We start from the raw sequence: 23670 nt of genomic DNA, 5'->3' as shown, positions 1-23670 counted from the left end.
AGGCATTAAATATATATGTCAACATGATGATTGCTTTTCGTGGCAGTTCTTTCAATAATCCAGGTGAAATGTCATCTATACCAGGTGCCGTTCTAGGATTGAGTTTATCAATTTCAGTAGCAACTTCCAGTGGAGAAATTAAATTTAGATCTACATCGGGTTGATAAACAGGAGATTTTTCCAGGAAATGAAAATGAATTATGAGGCCCATGCTTACATATCGGTCAGTGATATATATTGCTGAAAATGCGAGTAGTGTATATAGATGCTAATTATGCTTTTGTTGTATTTGATTTGAAGAAATCTGCTGCCGAAACCCATCAAACACTTTTAGAAACTTACGGTGATATTGTAGGTAATAAATTGTAAGGCTGTTAAAAGCGAATGAAATGATAACTGCAGATATCTATTGACAACAATTATATAAATTGAACCAAATATTGTTGCAAAAAGAACTAGATAAGTCATCTTCTTATATGACAAACACTATCCAATAGTTTTAAAGGAGACACGATTGCAGCTCTAAATGGAAATTTCTATCCTACCCGGCGTATTTATCAGACATGGCACCTTCTGATTACCACTTGTTCAGATTAATATGGCATGGCTTTGGATGGAAGACGGTTCAATATTCTGATGAAGTGTTAAAAGTGAATTGCTGCTTGGATCGCTGCCAAACGAATGTTGTTTCGACATGATATCACCATGTTGATTTGTTGTTTAAATATATTTCTATTAATATATATTGTAACCATATTTCTCAATAAATGCCTTTTTAAAATCCAAAAATGACAAAATACATGCAAGAATCAAGTAGTTACCCCAAACGAGTTGTATTCCAATTTGCCCCAATTTGAAGATCATTGTAACAGTGTATAGCATATGCTAGTTATTAGTTATTATTTTCGGAAATATCGAATAGCATTAAACAATTTAAATGTAAGAATAATTATTCTGAAATAAAATCACAACAACAATAAGCATCAGAGAATTATATAAAAAAAATAAAATGTTGAACATATTTATAATAAATTCGAGACATAATAAGGACGAGCTATTGTCTAGTCCATTTGCTACGAGGTCTAATAGAAAACCCATGTTTTCAATCAGAACTCAATGGACCAAAAATAAATGAAGCATAGCGTTTCATGACATTATCCACTTCGATCTATTATATATCGTATTTGGTGGATTCATGAGTCGCTACCGATTATAAAACTCTTCGATCTTTTCGGATCTAATAATAGACGCCACTTTATTTCTGTTGTGAAAAAGAATTCGCCTTGAAGAAACGGAACGTGAGGCGGGAAAATCAGTTCTCCATTTTTTAAAAATAACTCTTCAGGAAACTGTTATTGTGGCGGATTTACGAGCCTCATGGCTATTAAAATAGATTCCATTCTGGTGCTGGATATGCAATTTTTTGTTTCTCACAGTAAATTTTCTGTTCAAACAAAAGCTCATTTTTGTTATACGTTTGACAATTTTTTTTTCGATTTAAAAGAACCGAACTTAAGGCTTCAGAACACCGACTAACAAATCTATATGGGTTACTTTAAGTTCTCGGTATCGCAAAGTTTACGATAGCAACTGATAAAAATCACCGTCAGTATTGCATTCTATAAACATTCCAACAAAGAAAAATACTTTTAAAATACGGTTGTCAATTTGCAACTTTATAATTTGTGTTCTATCGTCCTCATTACATCAGTTTTTCTCGTTATTAGTTTGATGGTGAACTAGGGGATTATTGTGTCAGTTCCTAGATTATTTCTCCAATCCACGATTTAATGAAGACCACAAAAGAAATAGTTTTTGAGTATATTTCTGAATTAAGAACAGCTCAGGTACTCCTTATAATGTGGGGTAAGGTATCCGTTAAGACTATTTATACAGTGTGTACAAAGTAGTATCAGAAATCATACATTTATGTTAAAAATTTTAGTTCTTTCTATATATATATATATATATATATATATATATATATATATATATATATATATATATTACACTTAACATTACACTAACTATTATAATACACTAAACCGTAACTACCTCACAGTTGACACTTGTGGGTCGCTACTGCATTAAATTTTGGGATATGACACCCGCTATTCCGGCAGCCGTTATTGGGCACGAGGACTCGGCGAAATAACAGATAGTGAAACTAACTATTGATTCGCGAATTTGAGCTAACACATGACTGGGTACTGTCCTACGGGGGCAAAAGTTATGACTGCAGCGACGGATGAGGTCGTTTCAGCCTAGAAAAGGGGCAGGTTAGCGGTGACGCGATGCTAAGCTCCCAGAATGTCGACCAGCTCGCAAACAAGCGCGTTTTCAGAAGAACTTCAGTTTAATTGTTGTTTGTGGAATGATTGAGATATGATTGATTTCTGGCGTGCTCTCTTTATTTCCTTATAAATTTGGTTATTTCTAACAAACCATGGAGGCCAATTAAATTATTGTGTGATCAATTATATCAAAATGATACATCCACTTAAAGCAGATTTCTTAGTTATATGATGGGACATGAAGGAGTTACTTTATTGAAAACTCCCCGGAAACTTCCAATAAATTAATAAATGAAGAGACAAGCGAAACACTAGATCAAAAAGGCAATTTACACGGCCAAGGAAGCAAGTTGCTACATGACTCACGCTGCAATATGCCAACGCTTAACCTTTTTTAAAATAATTTATGACATATACAATACATTATATACAACATAAAAATAGGTCTTTTTTAAGTATTAATCACCTTAAGCTAAGACACTTTATATTATTATATAATTATATATTTTAATTTAGTGGAAAATCTGTATATAATTCATGATGTCAAGCTGAAGGAGCATGTCAATAAAAGAACAAGATAAAAATAAATTAATATAGAAAATTATATGCTAAATATTGATGGTAGCTTAAGCGCTTTAACAATAACTATTTAAAAGACACAAGCTGCACAAGACGCTTGCTGGTAGGCTTGAATATGATTCTGGTGCACGACATACAAAACGGAAAAATAAGGAATACCTCTTATAATAATCTTACAAAAATACAGCAATCATACAAACGAAGAACATCATATATCGGTTACATCGCAAAACGTTTACAATCAATAGTTCTTCAACCAGTTCAAATAATATAAGTTAAAATTACATATATGTTAAATATTTATATTCCATAATGAGCGTTAACTCCTAACAAAAAAAACATCTTAAATAATTGTTAGCAGACCAATAGAGACCAATCCTCTGTTGTTATCTTGTAATTTTTTACTTAATAATATGGGATGTATTTTTTTGTTATATTTTAATCTCATTTTTACCACCAACTAGAGTTTATTTGGATTGAACCTACCTAGAAGACATCCGGCGTTACCCATCCTGACCACTTGCGTATATAACACGAACATAAATTTACAATCATGCTCCAACAATATTTGAACCCGCAATTATCGTAGCAGTTCTGACCGTCCTGTTGCCTTGACCACTGCGGATATAGAGCCGTCTGTGGGCTGTATGGTCAAGTGTGCTCGACGTCTCATTTTATCTAGCAAGTAACCAAAAACCTTTATCATATCAAGATGCTTGAAGAAACTTTTGCAATTCTCATTTAGACGTAATTTAAATTTAACTATTTTTTTTATATTAGCTGGAGTTTTTAGCTTTAATAGATAAGGATTAGGATAGATTTAGGATATTTACGTAAAGGTTTCAATATGAATATTTATATAGAAATGAAAACAACTTGTAAGAAGCATCAAAAATATATACAGAAGAACCGTTTTAGAACTAATCAGTAATCAAGAATGGTGGATTTTAAGTATTTGTTGAAATCTAGCAAAAATTAAAATAGATTGCCCTAATCATTTCAAACCAAATTATTGAAACAAAAAACTTAAATATGTCAAAAATATACTCATCATGACGTTAATTCTGTTTAATATTGGAAGCATTTTTAGTTTCGCAATTCATAATACTAAAAAATAGTATCACATATGAATTGTTTCAAAAGTCATTAACATTGATTAAATAATATTATTAAATATATAAATACATTTACAAAAGATTGCGCTGATATAACCATATTCATGTTAATGCTTGTTTTCATTTAGAGAAAAGCGTAGCTAATTCATCGATCATGTGTTGTGTTAAACATACGCAAAGGCACACTCCATCAACAAGCACTAGTTACTGCAGCAGAATAAAGCGAGGAAAACACGAGGGACCATCGGTTAAGTATGAAGACGCTGAGCTGAAGATATCAACAATAGTAAGCTCAATATTAGCTCGCTAAAGCCTTGAAGTAAATCAACAAGGGACTTTATCAAGAATATGATGCAAATATGTAAATTGGGTTTCAATGAATATCAATATGAGTTTTCATATTCATATCAATATGAATTCTAGATAAGAGGCGTCGATGACTGTTTTTCTTTCGTGTACGATCTAGTGCTGTTATCATAGCAACCGACCAAAGCAGATCAGATGCCACCAATATTCCTTTCAGTTCAAATTCTATCACATGCATATAAAAGTTGTTAATGAATCTTTGGAAACACTTCAAGAATGTTTCTAAAATGTACTTCGCCCCCGTATTCTCCAGACATACTACTTCTTCTAATTACCACTTATTCGTTATGGCTCTTGGAAAAAAACTAACATTATACTTCAGGTACTTCATATCAGTTTTTCTGAAGAAAATAGAGATTCAAGTTGTCTTGTCTTATTGAGAAATAATATTAGTAACGAAACAAGAACAATATTATACTTTTATGTATAGTATATTGTGCAATAATCACTTTTAAAATTAGTATTATAAATTATACAGGCGTTATTTCACCTGATTTATCAAACATAGGAGAATAATAGTATTTAATATCAGCTTAACAAAGTTATCGTAAACAATCACACAATTCAGTCGGTTAATTACCAGATTACAATACAAAAACATCAGTGCTTTCTTTTGTAATTAATCCCTGTTAATGTCGGCACTAATTGGATTGATGTTTCGTGTGACAGCTAATAAGTTTCAGAAGTGTAATATAATATGATATAGTGCTATCTATTATTTGCCTTGTCATTGAACAACGATTAGAAAAAATAGATTCGAAAGTGCACTGCTTGAGTGGAACAACTTAAATACTGTCATTAATCAACTTATTTGTATATTTGAGAAGTTCGGATTTAAACATGGTGTAAATTAGAGATATTGAGTTAAATATATTATCTGATTAAAAAGACAAACAAATGAGAATTTATTAAAATTATTTATTAAGAAAAGTGGGATTAAGAATGTTTAAAAATAGTTGAACAAATAATTAAATAATTTTTAAGGCGCTAGCTGATAAGTCTTTGGTCTGATATTAATGATGGACAATTAATTACTTGTATAATACAGTATCAGTGACTTTGGAGACGCTGATTTTCATTTAATATTTTATCAATTAATCTAAATTATTTGTTTCACTTCAAATCAGTATATATAGATTAGTTTTTGATTATCATGCTTATAAATTAATTTAAAGAATTTACAACAAATGGTGTTACTGTGTCTTAAATCGCATCAGGATCATTTGTACCCAACTTCCTGTTGAATTCCCACTAGCAAGATTCTCTTTTCAGTATGTGTAAACAAAAAAATTGTTCAGTGCATTGGAAGTATCTGAATTAGTACCAAGTAAATCACATTTGCGGGAAGTTTTATGTTTTACTTCAGTTGAAAAAAGGCGACTAACTGAATGAATGTCATCAAATGCTGTATGAAGCTCCATCGATTTCAACATGTTAATACTGGCTTCGGCGTTTTAAAAGTGGCGATTTTGAAGCCACCGAATCCCAAGAATGTTCTAGACAGCCAAATCGATTTGAAGAAAAGGATTTTAAGGCATTACTCCATGAAACCATCAATGAGAATTTGTATCGACTACAATTGATGCGTTTGAGCGTTCGAAAAACGACCGGAAGATGAGCAAAGACACAACAATGCTATTTTTCACCATGACAATGTGCGACCACATGTTACAAATCCGGTAAAATGTACTTGAAAATATTAAAATAGGAAGTGCTACCCCACTCGCCGTATTCTTCCGACCTTGCTCCTTCAGATTACTACTCGTTCCGACATAAAAGTCTCCAGAGATGTATGGTTCTTTCAACATGGAATCTGTAAATACCATGAAAAATGGGAAAAAGTAGCGGCTATGTATGGACAATACTTTGAATTAAATATTGGTTTTATACTAAATTGAATAATAAATTGTACTAATTTTCTACAATAAAGCTTCATCAAATTGAAAAAGTCCTTTAAAATTAATTTATAGACCTTATAATAATAAGATGTTTTTTTCAAATAAAAATGTCCACGTTTATTTCTTTAAGTACATTTAGTTTACAAATATATTATAAAAGGGAATTATAAACATTATTGTTAATAATTCATATTTATATTAAAGAAACTAAAGCGGTTTAATGAGTTCTCACAGATACAGAAAACTGTTTTCTCCCTCCCTGCCTAAAACTTATTTAACTTAATGTAATAATTTTAAGAGTCAAGGTCACGTGCCGCTTTTTGATTTAGAAACATCGTGTTCAATCAAAACATAAATGTTTATCCTACTACTCCCCCCCCCCTCCACGGGTTATATTTCGTGATTTCTTTCCGAAAACCCTCCTCATCAAACATCACGTCATTAATGGACTATCCTTTAAAAATAGAGTGACCAGCGCATCTGTCAACAATGGATCAAAACCATATTTAGTTAAGATTTGTGCTGGGTAAAACATAACACACAAATTATTGGTAAACTTATGGTTAATAGGATGAAAAAACTCATGAAAAATACCCGTGCAAGAAGTACCGTAATCATAACAATCAATTAATTAAAACACAATTTTTTTCTATAAAAATGTATATTATTAGCCAGGTATATCATGCATTGAGCTCTGATTGATCAAATAGTTTAAAAAAGTATTTAATTGAAAATGATGATCACCAAATGGAGAGACAAAGGGCTGACATCTTTCTAGAAAACCACTACAGTGAAAACAATGGAATGATAACAGTAAAAAATTATTGGATGACATACAAGACAACGATGTTTATTATCAATATTAATTTAGACCGTCTTGGACCAAGCATGGAAAAAGAAGGAAAATAAATAGTGGTTCTTTCAACGGGGAGACATTTGTTCATTGTTTACCTTCTCAGTTATTAACACTGTCAGAAGAAAATGTTTTGTACCACTTCTCTCGGTTCTTCCGTGTAAATATTTGAAACCGTATATTTTTTTCTATTTTCATTTTCTTTCTGACACCTTTCCTATTTCGATCATCTGTACCGCAGCCTGTTATTATCTAAATGTTTTCGTATTTTTTTCGAACCCAACTCGGATTCATTCTGAAAATATATCGGTTTAATGTGTTGTAATTAAAAATTTTTGGTAGGTCTATAATTTATTTTCCTTGTAAACACACAGAGATAACCCTGGGAACTTTTTCTTGGTAATAATTAGTCCAAATTAATGATTATTTAGTGCTTTATTTAAGTTTTTTTGGCAATGTTCTAATAATATTTTGAAATCAAACGTTTGATAACTTTTCTTTCTTGTAAATTCGATTAATTTTATTGCATAATAGTGGTAAATATTCTAACTTGTATTTGATGGTTTTGTTTTGTGTTCTCTGACCCTTTCCTTAACTAGTGTATCATAATAATCAAATTGATGCATCTTGAGCGATATGTTCTAAGGAAACAATTTTTGTATTCACCAGGATCGCTATATTACGTGACTTTTTTACGGCATCAAAACAAAATAGATCATAAAACACCAACGTTTCTTGATTTAATCTTAAAATTCCCTGTGTGAAAACAAAACACTGAGTTAAAAAGTTGTAACTACAATACGTGAATGTAATCTTTAGTGATCAGTAAAATTATTTTAAAATACTGCATATTTATATTGAAAGTGATCACCATGACCATTTTATCAATTATGATAGAGTCCAGTTAGCCCATGTTTGCTTCAGCCACAATTACAAAAAAACATATAAATTTTTTGGAGATGGACAATATTTTGATTAAACATATCTTGAATCAAGTTTAATGCTATTAAACTTAACAGTTAACTAAAGTTGGTTATTTCATTAGACCTCATTTACTATTAATGGATTTATGAAGTTATTGAACGAAATGTAAGAGGTTTTTAAATTACCGTCGTGCTTTTGCTGGACCCGCTCGATTATGTATTAGTTCTACATGAAAGTTTTTAAGTTATTAGCAATAAAAACTCTTACTTTATCACAATTATCTTTACGAGAATTAGATAACATTAATGTTCGTATACGTAAAGAAACAGAGTAAGATTATTAGTGTTATGTGTATAAAAATTTGATGAGAAAACAATGTTTAATTATCAAAAATTGTCCCGGTCTACACAAAAGTTGATCTTGTGTTACTATCTAAAAAATATTATATATAGAGGGATATACATTTATTAAGTTTAAGCTTCACCACTTAAGTTAAAAAACTATGTTAAAGATTCAAGTAATGTTTCAGCAAGACCTGAAATACTCAATTATTCTAGATTTTATCAAAGATTTTTATAAAAAAAAATGTAATGAGACAAATGTAATGAGTTAATTGAGTAATTCAGATTAAGGTACTTTTAGGATGGGTGTATACAGTGACACAACATTATCGATATATCGGATTAAGTGGTTCTCAGTACGATTCATTCTAAGTTTTTTTCGTTGCAAGTGATTGTATGAACGTGACACAATGAAACAGCGTCCAAATGGTAATTTAGTGAAACATTTGGTCCGTTTGAACGTCGTAGCGGTATCGATTCATAGAAGTTTTCGTACTTACCATAAAAGTCCATGATCGGTCATGGTGACCGCAAACCCCCCTACAGGGGAAACACACAACACTCCAACCTTATGTGATGAATACACGCGAGTTCGCGCGCTACTAAACTTCGATACTAGCGGATCACCGGTCTTCGAGATCCATCCACTACCACATCCCAGACCCGATGCGCGATTTCAGCATTCCAACGTTCCAATGGGAATAACTCCGATGATATTGGTCCCATTTTCATGAAACTTTACCAGATTCTTTTAGGTACATTGATAAAGGCTTGGTATGAAAATCATCGTCCTACGATAAGTCTAAGGGTTGAAACAGGGGTTTAAAGTAAAGCGTCGCGAGACGTGCTTAAGTCGCATTGGTGGGGCGATTTCAGCCGCAAGAGAGGCTTAGAAAATATGGAGCCAGTGTGCTATAACGATGCGGTCGGGTGTGTGCCGGGCGGTCGCTTTGGCAACCCTCGTTTTTACGATAATAAGTTCAACAGAGGCTTCGGTAAGTTTTTTAACCTCTCCAAATTTGTTAGATTTTTAACAATAGATAACGGTTTCTTTATCTCTTAATAGCATTATGACTGTATTTTTATATATTCTTACAGTTCTTACTTTTAATTAAAAGAAAAGACTAGCGCCTTCATCTTCAGTAGTAATTAATTTTTGTTTATTTTAATAATATTCATGGTATATTTTTTCTCCGTTAATATACGATAATATTCGATGATGGAAGTCAATTTTAATTAGCTGATCAGTAATTAACATGTTCTTAACTCTCTGAGATTGGGGTGATTGGATAGATAACTTTTTAAACGAGTAATTTACATATTTTCAGATACTTCCTAATTATTATAGAGGATAGCATGTGCTCATCTATCTGCAACTATTAAATACTATAAACAAAATAAAATTTTCAATTACGTCAATTTATTTACTTAACAATAATATTTGCTTTATTATTATTATAAGGAGATCATTATATATTTATTTATTATTATCGGTGTATTTATAATTATCTTTTCTTTATCAGTTTTCAGGAAAATACATATTTATTGTAAAGTAATATAAAATACATTATAGTAAATATTTATAAAAATTATTATTATAATTTAACATAACACAATTTTTCCAACCCAACAAAAATTGTAATATCAAAAATATACTATTAGGCCTATAAATTAGTCTTAAAGGGTTTTTAAAATTTTAAGCTTTATTGTGAAAAATCGGTACAATATATTTTCAAGTATTGTCAATTCAAAATATTGTCCATCGATAGTCGTTGCCTTTCTTGAGGCTATCCATGAATCGGCCCATTTTTTAGCATCTTCATAAGACGTGAAGCGCTGCTCAGACGGGTCATGACAAATATGTCGGAAAAAGTATGTCAAGTTATCATGCTGAAAAATAGCATTGTTGTGTCTTTGCTCGTGTTACGGCCATTTTTCGTACAGTACTCAGCCCAAACCCAAAAATTGAGTCGATAGTTAATAGCCATCCTGATCGATGAATTCATCTAGCAATGCCTTAAAGTGCTAGTCTTAATTTTTTTTTTTGGTAGCCAAAAAGCTCTTTGAGTTTAGTATCAAAATCACCACTTTTAAAATCTCGAAACCAGTATTCAATGCTGAAATAGATGAAGCATGGTTGCCTTGAGCTTCACACAGCTTTCGATGACAGCGATGACAGAATTAGCCATCTTTTTATTCAAATTGAAGTAAAAAAGTAAGAAACACTTTGTGACCATGGGACTGTACATATTTAGACATTATCAATACACTGCCAAAAATTGTTGTTCACACTTCGATGAAATGACACATGTTCAGTGAGGCTTCAATATGAAGTTGGTTACAAATGTACCCCATGCCATTAAAATACTATAAAATCAGCTCTTATAAATCCTAAACAATTAATTAATAGGCCCGATATATGATATGTCTAATAATGTTGAATGTGATTAAAATCTTGCATTATTTATTCTTATTAACACTTTTGAATATTTATAGTTTAAAAATAAACATATCTTAGCTTGTATTGTCAGCAGAAAAGTATAATTATAATTACCTAATTACATATTACCCTAAAACCCCATAAATTATAAACCAGTAGTACTAGTTAACGTTGATCTTGTTATTTAAAAAAATTTAATAATCATAATTATAATTCAACATAACTAAATTTTTATTTAATATATTTACTATAAAGAATAAATGAAATATAAATATAAGATGCAATATAATATTTCTGATAGTATTGAATGCGCGTGTGATTAGATTTTAATATTTATTATTTCAATATAAGCATATCTATATTCAGTAGACTAATTATGGTTATTATGTTTTATTTTATAAACAGTGTCACAATTTGATACATTAAAAGTTTGATACAAAATGTGAAAATAAAGAAGCTATTTATATGACATGTAACGTATTATGTAATTGTACCACTTTTTGAAAATCATGTTTAATTGTAATATTTCCCTTGTCTCCATTTTATGTTGGACCGGGAAAATAATTGGTCTTTTTGTAGGAACGCTGACAGAATTACTATGTTTACATCCATTCAGAACCCATTCTTTTACAGCTTTATCGACAACTTGATGTCCACGACTTTGAGATATCGCTTACAATTTTGTGGCCGATTATTCCCTTTGGCTTCTTCCGTGGGCGTCGAACCACAGTCAGGAACGATCCTAATTGAAACATATATTATATTATTTTATTATCTTCTTATGTATAAGAATATCGTCGGTCGCCTGTGAGATATTAATATGAAAAGGAACTCGTTATTTTGCTCTGTTTTGATGAACTCGAAATATAGACCTGAATCACCAGTTTTCAACTCGTTTAAAATGAAAGAAAGTTTCCGAAGATTTATCCCGTCTTATTATTAACATTCGGTTTGCAACTTGTCTTTGAATTATGTGTATACCGGTGACTTCACGGCTGTATTCCATTCATCAAATACAGTTAAACTTTTAAGGAATTAGTCAACGTACTATATACTAGTATATGACTAACAACCGAAAGATGCTGCTATGTTTGTACAGATGGCGTCGTCTATGTCGTTTTATTCCTAAAAATAAGCAATTTTCTCGATATGTAAGCGTATGGTTCATTAACTTTTCTTCGTTTATTTGCGGAACTTATTTCCTAGGTGTTAATTGGTTCGCTCTAGGGGAAATTATAGGAGCGTGGCGCACATGTGTAACGCATCCTGATGCATTTCATTCACGTACATTTTACTCAGAATGCATCAATATTTATATATTTTGTAACTCTTTTTAGAGTAGAGAGATATTAGTGTTATTTTACTATCTGAATTTGATGACGTCACAGGGCTATTATTAGCGGTGAATATTTAAAAGAACTTATTCACTTATAAAATTGATCAAGCTAATATAAGTTACCAATTTACCAAATTAAGTTACCTAATTAACATAAGTTCTCAATTATTATACTGCCTCAATTAAATATAATAATACCGAAAAATTGTAGTGAATTCATTCTTTGGGGCAGGATCATCTACAAGTAATACTATTTCAGTGAAGCTGTTCTCAAGAAATAGAAAATATGAGTATAACTTTTTTTTTCATAAATATATTGTGCATTTTATTTTAATTTAACTCCACTCTAAATATCCCTTTAAAAGTTTAGAAGTTTATTAAAGACCATTTCAGAAAATGAATTCAACAATGTTTTGAAAACAGGAACTATGCTATAAATCTGTCACAAACAACGCTTGGTTTGGTTTCAAAAGCCTGATTTTTTGATCACAGTAGTATATTAATCTACAATAATGTATAAACATAACAGTGCTATGTGATGATGTCCGAAATAGTGTTTTTTTTAAGTTTTAATAGTTTATAAATTAAATGTATAATTTTGTGTGATGACCTTTTGCCATTCTTCCGACATCTATTGCGTACTTATCAAGTCTTTGATCTTTATCAGCAATAAATTGAGCGAAATACTAATTTAGGTTATCATAAATATTTCAAGTTTTATATTTCCAAGATGTCTGTAATCAAAGCGTAAGAAGATATGAGTTTTTACATTGTTATAATATAGTGATATATTATATAGTCAAAATGGTTAACTGTTCTTATTACTATATAATGTAATTGTTTGTTCATCTTTGTAATTTTATAATTTTATGTTTCCTGGTTTCCAACATCTATATAAACGCGCCCCTAGTTTACTGTCTTCAAGTCAATTCCTTCTTTGCCTCTCTAAAATTCTTGTCAAAAACAGTTTTACAAAAACGTGTCTAGTTCTTGCGATTCTGTCCTCCAAGGAATAGTGTTACCTGGTAGTACCAAGTCAACCTTCGATCGCTTCACAATATTCAAATATTCTGTAGAGAAGAAAACCAGTTTTGTCTGTTGATATCTCCATATACTCTATGGTTATAAATATAATCTTCTATTTTTAGGGAGCTGTTGCAATATTAGAATTTCTGTAATTTCAATTCCATGATCTTATAAAAAAAATTTAACTATATACCGAGAATTTCTAGTTTAGCGTATCTTAACCTAGTTCCAATTTCATAGACATTGCTATATCCAGAGATAAAATTCTTTCTTTTTTTTTTGGTTTAATTGTTACTCTTAGGACAAAAGCGTAATTTTCAAAATTTTCTTGTAAACGATATTATATTATTCAGTTAGTTTTATTTTTAAACAATATTTACTCTACGAGATAAATGCATTTTCCGTACAATTATTCCACCAACTTATATGAATATGATTTGAAATTTGGGTCACATTCTAGTAATAACATAAAACATCCTGTTAACCTACATACATCAAGGATCTTATGCTTTGATAGAACATATTGGGGTATCATGTCCTTGGTATAACTGGAACATTGATAATTATTAGCTTAGTAAATATTTAAATATAATTTTTATTCGGTTTCTTTGTGATAAACCACAAATGGAAATGGTTTTGATGCCGCATGCGAATATATTGTTTATCCCACAAAAACAATGGTTACATACTGTTTAACGGTTTAGATAAGAATGTCTGGCAAATTTGGATATATTTGGGATTATATAACAATATTTTATCATAACATCCTGTTAACCCAAATAATAGTGATGTCATGTACTGGAAATTGGATATATTAGGACAGAAGGACCTTGGTTCCAATAAGAGATCGATAACAATATGTGTGTTCATTGAATATTGTTTTTTTTTAAGTCTAAGGCTTGACCATTTTGATTATTTTGTATTAAAAGATTAGAAAATCTATTTTTCGTTCGCATTCAAAATCCCAACTTAACGGTGTTGATAACCTCTGATAACTGATATCAAGTTAAATTTGTTTATTCAGTGGTAGTAGGTTGCTAAAATAATCACATTTTATCACAAGTGTCCAGAAAAAATAACTAATTACAGTGTTCAAATCGAACATGTAAAAACAATAATTTTGAAGATTAGAAATTATATATTATGAAGCCAAATTAGAGCAACAATACATGGTCTTTTAGTACATGGTGTGAAAGAATCATCGTTGATGATGGTCGTTATGAATTCTAGCATTTCTAACTTTAAAATAAAATAAAATTAAATTTAAATAAGTCAAAATTAATTGTTCAAAATATACTTGTTATTTGCAATTTGCAATTAAATTTGGCAATTTAAAAATAAAATATTAATAATTTGTAGTATCAATACACTTATCTAATTATTTCCTTTCTGGCTCTATCCTTATAACTCATTCATCCTTGTGTACATAGCGTCGAAAACATATAAAACAACATTTACTTTAGTATATTTGATATAGTTTAGCTTTTCTTTTAAATATATTTTTTTTAATTTAAGAAACAGATGGAAAAATATGTTATAAGTACTTATTTAATATCTAGTAATTTTTTTTAATACTGTCCACTAAAAGGACATTTCAGATTTCAGGCCCATATTTAATTAGAGTGTACTGGTGCAGTCCATATATGTTTTAAACAAGACACAGTTTTCAATGTAGTTCAGTGTACTAGTTCAAACGATTTTTCTCTTTACAACCTTTGGGATCTCCATTGATGTCTAATAGTTGTAGTACTTTTACATTTTTATTTTTACTCAATCTTACTTCGTTTTCTTCGCAAACTGTTTAATTCCTTTGCTCCGTAGACAGCTTTAGGCCTTTGCAGATGTCTCCATTTGTAATATACTATGGAGGATTAGCAATGCTCCAAAACAATTTTTTTTGATAAGTGGACTGTATTAATATTGAATTTCTTTGAAACTCAAATTTTTTTATTATTTATATTAGCAGTCTAGTAAATTAAAAATATTTTAAAATTACAAAGTACTTATTCTGGGATTGACAATTTAATGTATACTTAGTTGCACTTATAACTTCACTAGACTAGATACAAATGGTTTTACTCTCTCTTATCTTCTGACTAAGCCATCATTATATAGGATCTATCTATCAACAATGATCATGTATCAACAATGATAAGCCTCTGTTTATGTCTTTGAGCATAGTACTTGATAACTTTATCAACAATTTTTACCTTCAGGTCCTTATGCATCAATAATACTTCGCAGGAGCATCAATAATACCTCGTAGTACTTTGTTTTGGAATCTTTGCATGATTTTTATATTGCTTTGGCTGGTACATCCTCAGAGTTGAATATCATAAGTCCACGCTGGTTTCAAGATTTGTTGGTGAAGTAAAAGCTTATTATATACTGATAATGCTGAATAGCTACCTATTACTCTGTACATTATTTATACTTCAGCTTTAGCCATTCATATTTTTTCTTAACATGTGGACCTGGACAACTCCATGGATAAACACTAACTTGTGTAGTAATACTTTTTATTCGTGTCCAAGCAAATTCAGTCTTCTTTGTGTGTCAGTAAAAGTTTTGTTTGTATTTTACTAACATTTTCTTTCTAGTTGAAATTGATATCAAGGTCATACCCACATATTTTGACAAGTTCACATATTATTATTAATTATCACTAGCAGTTTTTCTGTTTCCCTTTTATGTAAAACTCGCATATGTAGACTTCGTAGTATTTAATTGAATACTTACTCCACTCAGAATCAATGAGTAATTAAGGAAAGGAAACTATCTTATACCCTCATACATCCTCATAGATAGATTTCCGAATTTTCGAGAATCAGGTTCATTTAACTATGTTATTAACAAATTTGTTTGATGTGAGTGACGATGAGGTTCTAATTTCGTAATTTACGAAAATATGTTTTACTTTATTTTAAGATAAAATATATTTTTTTCTAGTGAATATATGGACTTTGAATATTACATTTTTCGGTAGTGAAATGAATCCAGTGTTTCTGATTTCTCCTCATTGTTCTCCATGTTTGCAAGTTGCATGGTATTTTACCTGCTCTTTAACAATTACTTCTTAATATTCTGATCTTGAATGAATGAAAGGCTCAACACGTAATATAACAGGTAATATAATATTTAGATTTTATAGTGCATCCAATTAGTTGTTCATGTTTCTGAATACAGTATGATGCTTTTATCTAATTACATGATTATTAACTATTTGATTAGAACTATTCTAAAAACATATTTTGTTAATACTACAAACATATTGGACTCTTTGAACATAAAAATTAGTGCTTTCAAATAAAACTATATCCTAGATATAATGTATGTTAACGCAGAATGTTACCAAATTAATTTCTGGATATTATTGAACACCGTCAATGGCTTTAAAATAAATCCCACACAGGATCTATTCCCAAAACTCGTAAATTTCCAAACCTACTCCAACAAGCTACCTCTCGGTGTATTTAGGTAACGAACTAATGAGTCGTTATAGTCTTGTAACAATATACACATTTTCAAATATTATTCTTCAGTTTTAGTGCCACTACGGCCTATAAAATAGAAGCGCGCCCGTGAGCGCAGCGCTTTTAAAATTGACCCACCGCCTTCGAACGGTTTACTAAAAATACCGAACGACGGCTCTTGGAAAAACACTGAAACTGAGCTCGTGTCAGACTTTTTCTGGATATATCGATGATATATAGCGACCAAATTGCTTTATTTAGTTTATTAGGCGTTCTTGCCCAACATACTCATATATACACACCGGGCGTAGAAAAAATGAAGCTCTGTACCAGAGAAAACGCATTTTCATTATTGGATAATGTTGGAGTTAATAAACAATAGCAATAATAGTGTTGCAGTCAATGCTCGCCAGTTTCTTGCAAAATTTGTATCAGTATATTGACTGAATTTATCTTAATATTAATATTTTATTACTAGTCGTTGCCGATTAACAATTCTTTTCTATAGTAACTTAGAACTATGGAACATCTAGGAATACCTATTCATCCTTACCTAGCCTACAATAAAATCAAATAAATGTTAGTAGCAGTTTTCACAACTATTATATTTCCACATAGGAAAATTTATTATCACATTTTTATATTATTAAACCTATTACAAAACTGAAAATGTATTTATTAATATTGTTATTAGTCATTACCGATTAACTTACAATTTATCTCTAGAGTGTCTTAAAACTAGGTACTTAGGACGATTTAGACCACCCTGGTCGACTACCATTTACTTAGTCTCTAAAACATAAAAGTCAGTAACACATTTCAATATTTTTACCATTTAGCGCACTTCACTACCCAAATACTCAAACGATCACTACACAAGATCAAACGATTTTAGTATGCGTCTTAGTTCAGTCTTGTCCAAGAGTTGCAACACTTTGGAGTTGTGGAGTGGTTGAGTTGAGAAGTGGAGTATTGGAGACTTCCACGTAAGTAGTGCCTTTCCTCATTTTTTGATGTGAATCTCTTAATGTCCTCTATGACAGTTGATCTCCGAAGGTGTCTGTGTAAGTAATTGTTCCTGTAGTATCTGGGTGCATCCACAACATACTCCAACACTTTATTCCGATGTGTTTATATCTTGTTGATATTAGTTCTCGCAGAATATTACCCGAAACTGAATTCTGTAGATTCATATATGTTTTTGCGTCTGCTTGTCTAGCAGCAACTTATTAAATTCTTGTAGATAATCAATACATTGTTTTGATTTTTCTTATGAACTCCTTCCAAGGAAGTTTTGCTTCAAAATTCATCCCAAGATGCATATTTCTTGGTATATGAATAGTTTCATTGTAAATGAAATCAATAAATATTGATTAACTCTCGTTGACTTTCATTGTCCCTATCTGGCCCCATCATATACCCCATGTTATTACTTTCGTGTTGCAGTTTTCTGGTTACTTCTTCGCTATTGTCTCTAATAGTAGCTAAAGTAGAGTCATTCTATTTGTGGTATGTCACATGTATAGAGTGGGTAAAGAACATGACCCAACATACTGCCCTGAGGTTTATCTGCCTCTGTTATTGGACATAAACAATTACATACTGATTTTTACAATTACAATTTTAACAAACCTGAACATGGTGGCTTCTAGCAGTAACAGAAACTCAGTGATGTATATGATTATCTAAAAAGAACTACAATTAAAAACGTGTTTTCTGTTTAATAAAATCTTGGGACACCATCACATAAAATACACAAACATATACACATATTCTCTTATACATTGTTGAAATTTCAAAAAGAGAATGAAATGATTGTCTTTAAAGCAAGCTTTCACAAGTCGTCAGACAGTCAATCCAATTTTTTCAGTTAGTTAATGTAACACTGAACATTATTTTTGTATTCGGGTTAAATCTTTTCCAGTAACTCAGTAGCTGTTTTTACCACCAAATTACTTAAATTATTCTTATTTTTAAAATTCTTAAACATGTTTTTAAATTTTAATATCACCACAGAGTATTCACTATAAATATCAATCAGTAAACGCAAACAAAATTCAGAAAACAAATGTTTCGTTGTTCGAAATGTAATGATATATTTAATGTAATAACAGAATATCATACATTTTATTGTAAATAATAAAAAGTGTTTTAACATTATCAATTATATGTATCAAAATGTTAATATCAGCAAATTTAATTTATTTAAAATTATTTATGATTAATGCCTCAAATGTTACAATAGATATTACCCAACGTAATATTTCAGTAAATCTCAAAGATTTTAAGCTGAATTTAATCAGGTCTAATTGAGAAAAGTCCCATTCCCTGACTAAACATATTAATAGTTAATGATTACCTGAACTTTATCGAAAGTTATTTCTACTTCCTCCAGGTTTTGGTTCTACAACTAAATATTGTCTTAAAACTTTATTCCATCACTAAACTTAAATAAATTTGAAATTGATATATTTTAATTTTGTATATCAACAGCAATGGTGAAAATGATGTTATCAATGAAGGGAGTTATTTATCTAAATCTTTTAGGTTCCCGGTTATGGCAATGCAAGTGAACAAAAATATTTGTTGGCGGACAATTTTTCTTTCAATTCAATTGCTTGCTGATGACAATTAACTTCACCCGCGCAAATTTGTCTGTAATAATTCGCCTAACTTACTGCACGAGGCATTTTTCATGTACACGTATAAATATTTGGATCAAAAAAGTAATAAAGTACGTTATTCTAATTATAATATATGACCGATACTGTATAGCATTATTATTATAATAAAGTAATAATATATTTTTAATTAAATTTATCTCCCCCCTGTTGACTAAAAGTGGACACCATTAATTTTAATTATTGTACCGGTGAATTTTTAAAAAGAAAACATTATATAAATAGCAGATTTATCCTTTTTTAATTAAATAACCGTTTGGTAGATATTGTTCCCGTGATAATGGGGCTTGGCGCATTTCCACCTATAACATTTATACCCACGCCGTAGAGATATTCTTCTAAGAGCCGTTTAATTTTAAACTCTTCCGACTCCTATAAATCTTACACTACAATTCACAGTTTTTTCGAAAAAAAATGGTAGGAGTGGGTGGATGTATGGCGTGTTTTATAAATAATGATCGAAATTATTTTATTTTCTTCAGCGTTGTCTTTTATCGTAGCTTTCGAGTCTATCTTTGTTAGTTATTGTTACGTTCTTTTATTTATTGTTATTTAAGCATATTAGGCTTATAAATTAATTTTAAGATTCGTTTAATATGAAGCTTTATTTTGACAAATCAGTATAATGTATTTTATTCAAAGTATTATCCATCTATAACGGCTACTTTTTTGCCATCTTTAAGGCAATTTGCGGATTCCGTCTCGAGAGAACGATATATTTCTTGGGACTATGCACGAATTGGGCCATCTTTTGGTATCCTCATAAGAAGGGATTGTTTTATTAGGTTTTAATAGCTCATAGCATACCACACATAGCTTGTCCCTCCAAATAAACAGCATAATGATGTTTTTCATGATGTTTTTTGCTTTGGATTATCGTAATTAATCTATATTTCATCACCAGTAATAATACGATGTAAAAATCTTTAAAATTTAGCCGTCGAAGCAGCATCTTATGATGTACCAAACGCCTTTCATGTTCTTTAAGCGATTGGAAATTGTTTCTTATGTTACTCCCAATAATTAGACACGGATCATGATCGAATAATGCTTTCAAATCATCATCTTCAAAAATGTTTGACTGTTCAGAAAGCTCCTGCCTTTGGTGTCAAAATCACTCAACAGCATGGTTACCATAAGCTTCACACAGTATTCGATAACCTTCAGACACCTTCTTCTTCAAATTGAAGTAAATAGTAACATATCTGTTACTTTTTACACCATCATACAATAACACCATCTGTTATAAATTCTTTAAATTTAATTTATAGGCCAGTATCATTTTCGTTAATTCCTGTTTTAATTTTTTATGTAAATTCTGGATCTCACATTGTTTGTTTTCATTGAATCACTCTGTGCATATTATCTTTTTTTTTTCAGTGTTCAGTACTAAGTTGTTCTGTTTATTTATCTTACTCTATCGCCTTGTTCATTATTATTAGCGAACTTGTTTCGTTATTATGCCGGTTTTTCTAACCTCTTAGCAAGCTTAAGTTTACAATTTGTCTGTATCTCTTATTATTACATCATCAAATCTTTCAATTGTCCCATTCTCGTTCTGTTTTGCCTTTATTAAAATTTCTATATTAAGTCGCTTTCACCTCTTCTTATTATTTTTAGCCCTCATATTGCCGTTCTTACAACCACAAGATATCTAATATATTGCCTCATCAAAAAATACTCAGTTATTTGACTTAATTAATGTTTTCTGTGTTCATACCGAGACTATATTAAATCCCATAAATCCGTCGACATTGTAACGTCGGTGCCAGATGGTTTGGTGAAGATAAATTTTAAAAATTTGTCTAATCGTTTTCTGCTAATACGTAGAGGATGACGAAAACAAAAAAACAATGCAGGGATATCCCGATTAAATCGAGGTCCGAAGACGTATTCTACGATCCTAGTGCAGTCTACGGATGACATTTCTTTCGCATCATTAAAAATATGTACATGTCGTTTAGATTTATCGTATCCAACGTCATTTATAAGCTTGTAATTTATTTATAAAATAAAACTGAAATAGGTGGAGGATATAATTTAAATCAGTCAAGTGAATTTTTTTATATTAGTTAGATGTTACATTAAATATGATAAGTACAATTATAATTTACAAATTAAAGTATTACTACTGTTTTATTGTATTTGTATTAATACAGAAGCAAGGCTAGTACGGGATTAATACCTCAATATGTATTTCCAAAATTACAATAAAACTAAACTACTTAAGCTAAAATTGAAAGTAACACTTCACAAGTTCGTGTCGTTTTATTCGCTTCAATCTTCTGATTTCCTGCGTGTTGTCTAGTAGCTATATTGCTTCCATGTTGATATCATTCAGCAGCCTTATTTCATATTTAAGGCAAAATCTTGAATCACATCGTAAATCTACTTGATTTCGAGGTCATCGTGCAGCTGTTCGTTGGTTAAGTATTGTTAATTAAACGTAGAACTTTGTTTTGGGTGCGTTGGACTAGCAATTGATGTTGATGTTTTAGAGCAACCCCACATTTGCACCCCGTAGGTTCAAATTGGTTTTATGATTGACTGATGAATAAAGTGAAAATGGAGATAATGTTTATTGTATGTGGGGTGGAAACTAACAAGACAGATACATTCAATATTTCCCGTTCAACCACTTCCTCATATCTCTGCCCAATTACTTGCAAATTTTCTATTGTTTAAAACCTTCTATTTTACAAAATTAACCTTAAGAAACATAAAAGTCAAATAATTTGAGAGTCGCTAAATAATATGACATAACATTAAAATGCCATAATTTGTTAGGAACTTCAATTTCTACGGCTTTCTACCATTATTTTTACAAACAAATCAAGTAGTTAAAATAGCGGTTTCCTATGTTTTCTAAAAAATTAACGACGTTTCTTCATTTAAACTACTACTACTACCTTAAATTTTCGGTAAAACAAAGAAACAGATCTCGCTCTAACGAAGGCCATGGCCAGGCCTTGTTATTTTAGAGCCACACCTCGCATTATAAATAGAATTATTCAAGCAAATGGTGCATAATTATTTCCATAAAGCAAAACAGGTGTAAGTTATGTTAGGCGCTATCAGAATTATGTCAAATGAACTTATGATTCACTATACTATACTTGTCATTACTATAGCATATGTCACTATACTTCCGTTAAATATTTTTGTATTATTCTATTTTAAAATTAAAAGCAGAAAAGTAAATTCAATATTAAATAATAGAATGTATTGCTAATAAATCTACATGTACTTAAAACCCAAACCAAAATTCCAGTTTTATTGGCCAAAATCCAGTCACTAAGCTTAATGACCACCACCATCTTTCGGACTAGTTTAATTAATTTGTTTCCTCCCAATTCAAATATCCTCCAGTTGTAAGAAGATTATTCTGAAATATAAAAATAATACATTGTTAGACGTTGCTCTGACTGTTGCCTCCTAGTTGTTAATTTATCAATTTAACTTTAAATTTGTATTTCAATTGAATCGATTGTTCTAAATTTCAAATCATAGATTGTAACGAGGCAATACTTTAATTAAATTGAATAATTTAAAATTCAAATTTTGTATTTAACATGCCAATTAATTTTGAATTTAATCTTGTAAGAGTTTGAGTTGAATTTATTTTTTCCAATTATATTAAATTAAATTCAAAAATTAAATATAAAACTCACTACACATTCTGAAGTTCAAAAAATTAAATAGTAAGCAATGGTTTTCGTAAATGGGCAGATAAAACTACAAAATCATTTAACGTTTTTATTTATTTAAAAATAATAGAATAATAGGGTGATAAAATAAATTCGTAAATATCAAAAACCGCTATTATTTCAAGAAAGATGTGAAATGTACGAAGCGGTACAAAAGTGTCCTTTTATCATTCATACCAATGGTAGAAAGGGTAAATGGTTCGGTTCAACTAGCAGGAGACCAATAAGGGGTCGCGAGTAGATTTTTTTTACTTATTTCTAAATATATGTATGTAAAAGTCTCATATTTATAAATTATTTTAATGGGTACCCTTTGACGAGTGACCTATCTAGAAGTCATCTCATGGCATCTCCGGTGTTACCCAGCCTGTTTATTGGCATGAGTGCGATTTTTGTTCCTTGTCTGATTTTTATACTTACTTATAAACAATTACTATAAATTAAAATACTCATGCCACATAGAAGTAGGAGAACGATGTTTATAACTCTATTCTATACTTAACTATTTTTTTCTGTCTTAAACTGATTCCACTTTATCAATGTGCAAATTAATTTGTATTTGCTTGGAATTCTACTTATTTTATTAATTACATTAGCCACTAGAGCATATTAACCGTTAGTTTGGAGTAGCTGGGTT

General features: G+C 30.5%; 2 protein-coding genes across 2 annotated transcripts in view; one reads left to right on the top strand and one right to left on the bottom strand.

The window, feature by feature from the left end:
- Col4a1 (Collagen type IV alpha 1) overlaps nucleotides 1-8993 on the bottom strand; it is a 61736-nt gene extending 52743 nt beyond the window's left edge. The window contains exon 1 of the mRNA XM_076413548.1: nucleotides 8871-8993. Within this exon, the coding sequence (XP_076269663.1) occupies nucleotides 8871-8893 (23 nt within the window). The 5' untranslated portion in view covers nucleotides 8894-8993. The remainder of the gene's footprint in view (nucleotides 1-8870) is intronic.
- Nucleotides 8994-9239: 246 nt separating this feature from the next.
- The window catches only part of vkg (Collagen alpha-1(IV) chain viking), a 138201-nt gene continuing 123770 nt past the window's right edge, over nucleotides 9240-23670 (top strand). The window contains exon 1 of the mRNA XM_076413549.1: nucleotides 9240-9365. Coding sequence (XP_076269664.1) covers nucleotides 9291-9365 — 75 coding nt within the window. The 5' untranslated portion in view covers nucleotides 9240-9290. The remainder of the gene's footprint in view (nucleotides 9366-23670) is intronic.

The sequence above is a fragment of the Rhynchophorus ferrugineus genome, unplaced genomic scaffold (assembly GCF_030347505.1).
Source record: "Rhynchophorus ferrugineus isolate W39M unplaced genomic scaffold, kcgeb_rfMv2 rfM9, whole genome shotgun sequence".
NCBI classification, from domain to species: domain Eukaryota; kingdom Metazoa; phylum Arthropoda; class Insecta; order Coleoptera; family Curculionidae; genus Rhynchophorus; species Rhynchophorus ferrugineus.
This window is presented reverse-complemented; position numbering and strand designations above follow the sequence as displayed.